The 7,618-nt window shown below is 30.0% G+C and overlaps 1 protein-coding gene across 7 annotated transcripts in view; it reads left to right on the top strand.

Annotated features, from left to right (window-relative positions):
• The window catches only part of su(f) (cleavage stimulation factor subunit su(f)), a 56,777-nt gene that overhangs the window by 30,900 nt on the left and 18,259 nt on the right, over positions 1 to 7,618 (top strand). For all 7 annotated transcript variants that reach the window (XR_010842742.1, XM_067044918.1, XM_067044917.1 and 4 more), the window contains 4 exons: positions 3,084 to 3,181; positions 4,856 to 5,009; positions 5,103 to 5,336; positions 7,298 to 7,489. Coding sequence is in view for 6 of the 7 variants with exons in the window: in XM_067044918.1 (XP_066901019.1) it covers positions 3,084 to 3,181; positions 4,856 to 5,009; positions 5,103 to 5,336; positions 7,298 to 7,489 (678 nt within the window). In the remaining variant the exon portion in view is untranslated. The remainder of the gene's footprint in view (positions 1 to 3,083; positions 3,182 to 4,855; positions 5,010 to 5,102; positions 5,337 to 7,297; positions 7,490 to 7,618) is intronic.

The raw sequence follows: 7,618 nt of genomic DNA, 5'->3' as shown, positions 1-7,618 counted from the left end.
CCTGAAGAAGGCTAGAAACTCTAGCCGAAACGTTGGCACATTAAAATAAGTTAATCGAACTTATTTGTGTTTTTCATTGACCGCACCCCCAACCATCTTCTCCTCATAAAATTAGAGTGAATTATTAAACCTAAATGTTGGGAAATTCTTTAATTCATTAAAACTTGAAGATGACAAATAGTTATCTGATGGCATTTCTAAAACCAGCGTGTGGATGAAGCACAAGCCGCCTTGATTTGTCCCCGAAACCAGACGCTCATCGGTTCAAGCCAGCGTGTACCAGCCCATTTAAATAACTCATTCACACGTTTGCGCATACGCAAATTGGCTATTTTTTGGCAAACGTAACTGACCAACACACTTCTAGTAGAGGGGAATAATTTCCCTGCCTTCCAAGGTTCTCTATTTACTTCTCACTGAATACATAAAAGTAAACTGTAAAAAGCAAAGGGGATTCAAATAGATGCAGAAAATCTTTTATTTTTGTTTAGTCTCATTGTTCACGCCATCTTTAAAATAAAACGTAGTTTAAATATATAAACTATGAAGATGGTCTGGGTTGTAAAAAAAAAAAAAATAGTTTTCAACTATTTATTGCCGACTTTTCGCCCCACTTTGTAGGGCTGTTCAAGAGGATAGATTAAACAGGTTAGTAAGATGTTTGATAGGTGGTTAACCTATTATCTTGAACAGCCCTGAAAAGTGGGGCGAAACGTCTGACAATAAATAGTAGAAAATTATTTTGTTCCTTTTTTACCGCAACCCTAATCATCTTCATATTTTAAATTATACGGTCAACTATTTATATATATAAAACATATGAAATATATGTATTCAAAATCTCACATGCCCATATAAATGAATGTACATTTATACATTAAATATATACTCATTCATACAAGCAGATTTATTAACTTTGACTCATGACTCATCCCATCGGCAAACACAATATACAATCCAGAACTCAGTTTTGAAAGGTATATTGAGATAAGCTAAAATGAAATTTCAAAACTTAAATATAAGCTATAGACTTAAATTCTAATGAGAAAATAAATTAAGGCTTGGACAGAAAGTACCAAGATATACCAAGTTTAATCTGAACTTATTTTTCATATTTATTCAACACAGCTAAGATTTACACATTATTAACCCTTTACCATTGAAACCAATGCAAGTTTTTAAGTTTGGTACTTCGTAAGGAAGTACTGTTTCTTTACAAGTATTATACTTCAAAATGATCCTGGTGATATCACACTCCATTACCTGTCTTTTTCCTCAGTTTATTGAAATGTGAGGTTATCCTTGTCTTACAGAGAGCCTACTCAACCTAAAAATCATACAATAGAAAATAAGTGCTCTACCACAATTCAGGGTTAAACTTGAGTATGAGAGTAGCTACCCCATTATTTAAAGCCTTGGCACAAAGTAAAATTTATTTTTATGTTTTTACCAGTATCATATCTCATTTGTTACTTGGATTAGAGATTATTAATAAGGTTACTTATTGTGCAAATCTTTAAATAATCTTGATATGAACTATAAAAGTAATAGTAGCAATAGTTCCCCGCTCGTATAAATAGAACCATATTATAACATTGTTATAGTAATCAAACACAACGGTGTCATCAATCCACTCAAGTTTATCAGCTTTATTTAAATAAAAATAATAATTATTTGCATATGAGGTGAAAATGGTCGAGGAGTACAGCCAGAAGAAGTGACATTTATTTTATTTTGCCAATGTTTCAAACTGAATTTCAGTCCTAAGTAAAGTTAAAACAACAATCACATTAGAATAAAAATGAAGACAGTATAGCAAGAAAAATATGATAATAAACAATATGAAAAATGAAAATCAGGCTAGTAAATATATTTAAGGAAATAAGGAAAAATTAAAATCATGAGAAAGAAAACAATATAATGAAAATATTTAAGTAAAATTTCTTTTTTTTTCTTACATAAAGGTAGTGTTTCAGTATGTTTTTATATTAAGCATTTGTTATTATTATTACTCTGAATATATATATTTTTTGTGAGTTGTTATATCATCTATTAAATGTATTCATTCTAGCGTTACATCAATTAATGCCTAACATATCTGTATCAGTGTTACTTCAATTTATGCCAATCGTATCTATGTTAGTATTACATCAATTAATGCCTATCATATCTATGTTTTCCCATCTTGGTATTTCCTCTTAATATGTCAATCGTATTTAACCAAAAGTACAATGAAAATATGGATTCATGTATAATAATAATTTTCAATAAACACATTATTTTTATCTGATTCTTCTCAGATTTGCGGATTCAAAACTAAGGTAGGTGATAAGTTGAGCCGCTTTCAAATATTGATCTTTTCTAAAATTTAAAAGTTTTCTGCCTACTAGAGCTTTTTGAAGAGAACTTCCTGTTTCCCCTCTCTGAGCACATCGAGGAGCAATTATAATTCTACCTGCTTTTGTTGACTTCGGAATTTGACCATTCGTTAGTGTTACCACTACACTTACTAATATAAAAACCACTAAAATTTTTTATTATAAAATAATGTGAAAAAAAAAATTAAATATATTGGCCTGAGACTGGCATTGTTGAGGATAAATATTTAATTAGGATGTTAAGATCAAATCGCTCCCTCACTTTGATAGCAGTGGCACCTCTGATAAGAAAAGAATGTTTGGGTTTTATTTTGAATTGATACATTTCAAAGATACTACTAGAGACTGATGTCACTTTCACTCTTGAGGCTGTTCTACAAACTGTCCCTAAGCTATTAGGGGTGTCACCCCAGTCTACAATATAATTTACAGAATATGTCAAGTACAAAATAAAATACATCAGTACAAGTACAAAATTCATCAGTGTGCAAATATCAAAGAAAAGCTGCGAAGTGTTTTGATGTTCAATTCTATTATTGGTTATTTTCTGCTTTCCTCAATAGAAATCCAATAACTAACTCTGAATTTATTCCTTTTCTAAATATTATTTATCATTGAATTCCTAGAATGTTCTGTTTGTTAAAAACATTTCTAGTGATTTCAAGTTATTATTTTTTAAGATTTTATTATTATTTTATTTTTTAGTTATTTCAAAGATGCTTGATAAAAGTCCTTAACATTAAACTCTGGAAATTGTACTTAGCGTATGTGAAAGAAACGAAAGCAGCTTTACCAACTTTTAAGTAAGTGTTTAGATACTATTTAATATATCTTACTGATTATTATTTTATTGAATACATTTTTAGTCATAGTGTAATAGAAAGTTATTATTATATGTAAATTTTCATGAACTCTCCATTGTTACTGAGGGAAACAACTTATTTTTGATTTCGGATTTATTTTGTTTTATGCCTTTGATAATCAAGATTTTTTTAGCTGTTTGATAGTTGTAGTATTGTTGCACTAAGTCCGGCATGATGATTGATTGTACATGGAGTGATAGTGAAGCTACTGTCACATTCAAGTCAGTTTACACCATGATTACATTGTTTCCTGGTTTTATCAACTTTGCCTTATTTCTCTCACATAATTAGAAACAATTGCTACTATTTAGTGGTTTATAACTCTTGCTTCCAAGAAATGTTTATTTTTTCATTAAATTAATAAATAATTAATTCCAGATTGTATATTAAATGATTTGCATTTTAAATGCTGCATTGATCCTATAAAATATCAATTGATACAATATATAATATGTAGAGTGCACTGAATCAATGTTCATTGTATCTAAAGAGACAGAATTTGTGTGAACTATATTTAACATAAATTTACTTGAAACTGAAAAAAAAAAATTGTTTTTAATTTCTTTTTTGGAGAAAGGTTCATATTTTAGTTTTATTAGAATTTGGTATCTGTTTAAGAAATGTGCAAATATACTAGTATAGGAGAAGGAAAAAATATTTTCTTTCGAATGATTAGTATAAAATGAAAATTAATGTCAATACATCCCACAAGTAAAAAAGAATTATAAAATACTAAAAAAAAAAAAATAAACAAATAAATTGTTAAATTAAGTAAAGTTAATTAAAAAAGCGAATAATAACAAATATATCAGTGCTGCAAGACTTTTGGCTGGCGCCGTTGTACTCTTCTGAGTTAATTGTGAGGGTTAGTGGCAGTGGCAGTAGATAGTTAATGTATTGAGTCAATCTGATTCAGAGTCAGTCTATCATGGAAATTATTTAAACGGTCTGCGGTAGTCACTGTGACAAAAGGAATTTCAAGGTCAGTATATAACGTCTCGTGAAAAATGTAAACAGGGGTGTCAATAGTTTTTAAAGTACATTGGGTTGGTATTACTAGAATTTTTTTTATATATAACTTTTTTGTTATTGAATTCCATGTGGCTAAAGTTTGAAATATTAAAAAAGAAAATGTTGAACTGAGGGAACTTACCTGTTAAATATAATTCAGCTAATAACATTGCAAGAAATATGATGGAGGGATAAGGTTGTGGGACTTAGTAACGAACGGTTCCATAAAATGTTAATAAACAATGAACCAACGGGTAAACAACAGAGGGGTCGACCTAAGTGTAGGTAGAGGATTGCATCAAGAATGATCTGGTAGATTTGAGTTTGGAAGGGTTAGGTAAATATGCGTACCCAGCAATTGATGGTATCGCCATCGAATCATGGAGTTGGCAAACCCATTATTATTGTTATAATAATCCTCTAATTACTTTGGGAATAAATGTGTATAATGTACAATACAAATATATAAAAGAAGAAATAAATGTAACAAATTTATTTGTTGATTACAATATATTGAACAATGTGATTTTATTTACTAGACTTTCTATTTAGAACAACTAAACCATGTATGGATAACCTTTTTATTTCATAATAAACTTGCAGAGAAAAGATGGCTCAAGCTTACGATTTCGCTCTAGAGAAAATAGGTATGGATATTCAATCCTATAGTATATGGAATGATTATGTTACTTTCCTGAAAGGAGTTGAAGCAGTTGGTTCATATGCGGAAAATCAAAAAATCACAGCAGTTCGAAAGGTAATGAATTAATTATTTTAATAACGTTGCTTATTGATTAACATGTTTAGAAGTGCTTTTCATAATTGTTTCTTTTCTATTTAATAAATTCAGGTCTACCAGAGGGGAGTGGTGAATCCAATGCTGAAAATAGAAAACCTTTGGAAAGACTACATGGCCTATGAGCAAGGAATCAACCCAATTATTGCGGAGAAAATGGCTATGGAGAGGAGTAGGGACTACATGAATGCTCGGAGGGTAGCGAAGGAATTTGAAGCCATCACAAGAGGTTTAAGTCGTAGCATTCCTTCAGTTCCTCCAACTGGCAGTTTAGAAGAATTAAAACAGGTATCTCAATGTTGGAAAAAAAGAAGTTTTATTTTTTACTTCGACTTACCTACATATTAAATATATAGGAGCGGGTGGCTATGGAGCGGACAAGGCGTTGTGCTACTAACTCCAATGACCCTTTTCGAATCCGGCTGTGGCAGATAATTCTTTATTTTATTATTGTAGCCATGAGTCAACTCTTTGGTTTCGGGAAATATTCCTGGGATGTAATATACATTAACTGTTTCACTAGAATCACTTAATAGTTGTGGTAAAACTTCTCCTAATGGACAATTTTATTAAAGTTCTTGCCAACAAGTTTTTTTTTTTTTTTTTCGGCCAAGACTCCCCATTGGAGTCCTATACTGCATAGCCATGGTTGGGGGTCAAAGTTCTTCATTTTGTGGGACCGCCACTCAATGAAAAAAGTCAACGTCCCAGGCCGGATTCGAACCGGCACCGCCAATAGACATCAAATTGGTAAGACTGTGTCTTAACCACTGAGCTATGGGCGGCCTTGCCAACAAGTTACTTAATCCATTTGAACCCCTCTATTACATAACCCCTCCAATCGAGATGTGTATACCAATTTTATTCCTCATTAGCTCTGAATAATGGACACAAATCATAAAATATGAATGATAAATCCAAAATTCAGAACTTAGTTTTTTGGCCACTTATCTTGTGAAAAAGTAAAAAAATTACATTTTATTAAAAGTATCTATTACGAATTATATATAAAAATAAAATTTAGTTCTTAATTACTAATTATTTTTTCAAATTAGTATGAAAATGTACCTAATTTAGAAATTATATTTTGTATTAAAATAAATGAAGAAGTTAAGTTTTGTTGTTTGGTTTTATTATGAATTTTTCCTTCATTTTATCAAAAACTTTGTTAACTTATTTTATTAGAGAGTATTGAAAGTACTGAGAGACATTGTGTTGTCTTCAGGATACGTTAAAAAAAAAATTAACATTTCCCTCAAAATCTGAGGTTGTATGTTTCAAAATAAGTGTAATTTAAAAATTGAATAAAAAAAATTGGGACATCCTCGGCTTTTCTCTGAGAGTGCAGTGCTAAATTTCATTTAATTTTGCACCATTGTAACAGGTCGCCCCAGAATAATCCACGAAATTCGACTTACTGTCTGCCAATTTCCAATTTATCTTTTAAGGATTTGTAGAATGATTCCAAAACTACTTTTTATTTACTTATTTAATTAATAATAATTTTAATATGAAATAATCTGCAGTGTTTTTTAAAATATAAATTGTAAATTCTTTTCATTATTAAACTGCAAATGTATTTGCTTTGTGAAAAAATATTACAATATAATATTCTAAACAAGTTTTATTTATAAACTTGATGTTCTCATGTAAGTAATAATTCTGACATTTGATCTTAATTATTTTGTTTTTGGTTTAAACGAAACCAATATTTTACTTTCTCCCTATTATATTAAAAATATTTAGTAATTACCATTTAATATTTTATTTTACATATAAAGCAGAATGATAAAAATGGATCATACAAAATGAAGTTTAACTGATGAAGAACACATTTTTAAAAAAAAAAAAAAAAATCATGAAAAATGAGATCATTCAGATCTTATTCAGAGGTACAGTGTCACACCCACCCTTCATAATAATATATATACCCATGTGTATATCAATCACTAAAACTTTTTTATATAACAGAGAAATTATAAATTATAAGATGTGTACATATATACAAATAGTTGTTCATGTACAATTAAATGAACAGTTGTATAATCTGTGAAATGGGGTTGGTCCGCTGTTAGGGTACCCCCATAGTATTTTTAAAAAAGTTAGTAGAGTAAGTCCTGGACTAGTGTTACAGCATCTTTCATCAATATTTTTAGAAATTAAAGTGTAGAAATTGAGAGTGATTTCATTATTTAATCCCTTCTAAATATAAAAACATTGTTCATAGCTGGTAATATGTTTCCTTTTAGGTTGAACTTTGGAAAAAATATATTGCTTGGGAGAAGAGTAATCCTTTGAGGAGTGAAGATACCGCTCTCGTTACTAGAAGGGTCATGTTCGCTTTTGAACAATGTTTACTTTGTCTTGGTCATCACGCTGATATATGGTATGAAGCAGCTCAATTTCTCGATTACAGTTCGAAAGTTCTAACTGAGAAAGGTGTAAGTAATCTTGTATATGTTTAATATTGAAAATGAATTTTCCGACCATGGAGCATAATTGTTGTCATGATTGATTATGTAGGTAGTGCTTTTGCCTCTTTGTATCTTTCTCCTTTGAAAAATAATTTT

This window comes from Halyomorpha halys, unplaced genomic scaffold (genome assembly GCF_000696795.3).
Source record: "Halyomorpha halys isolate HHAL.00 unplaced genomic scaffold, Hhal_1.1 Scaffold43.1, whole genome shotgun sequence".
NCBI classification, from domain to species: domain Eukaryota; kingdom Metazoa; phylum Arthropoda; class Insecta; order Hemiptera; family Pentatomidae; genus Halyomorpha; species Halyomorpha halys.
This window is presented reverse-complemented; position numbering and strand designations above follow the sequence as displayed.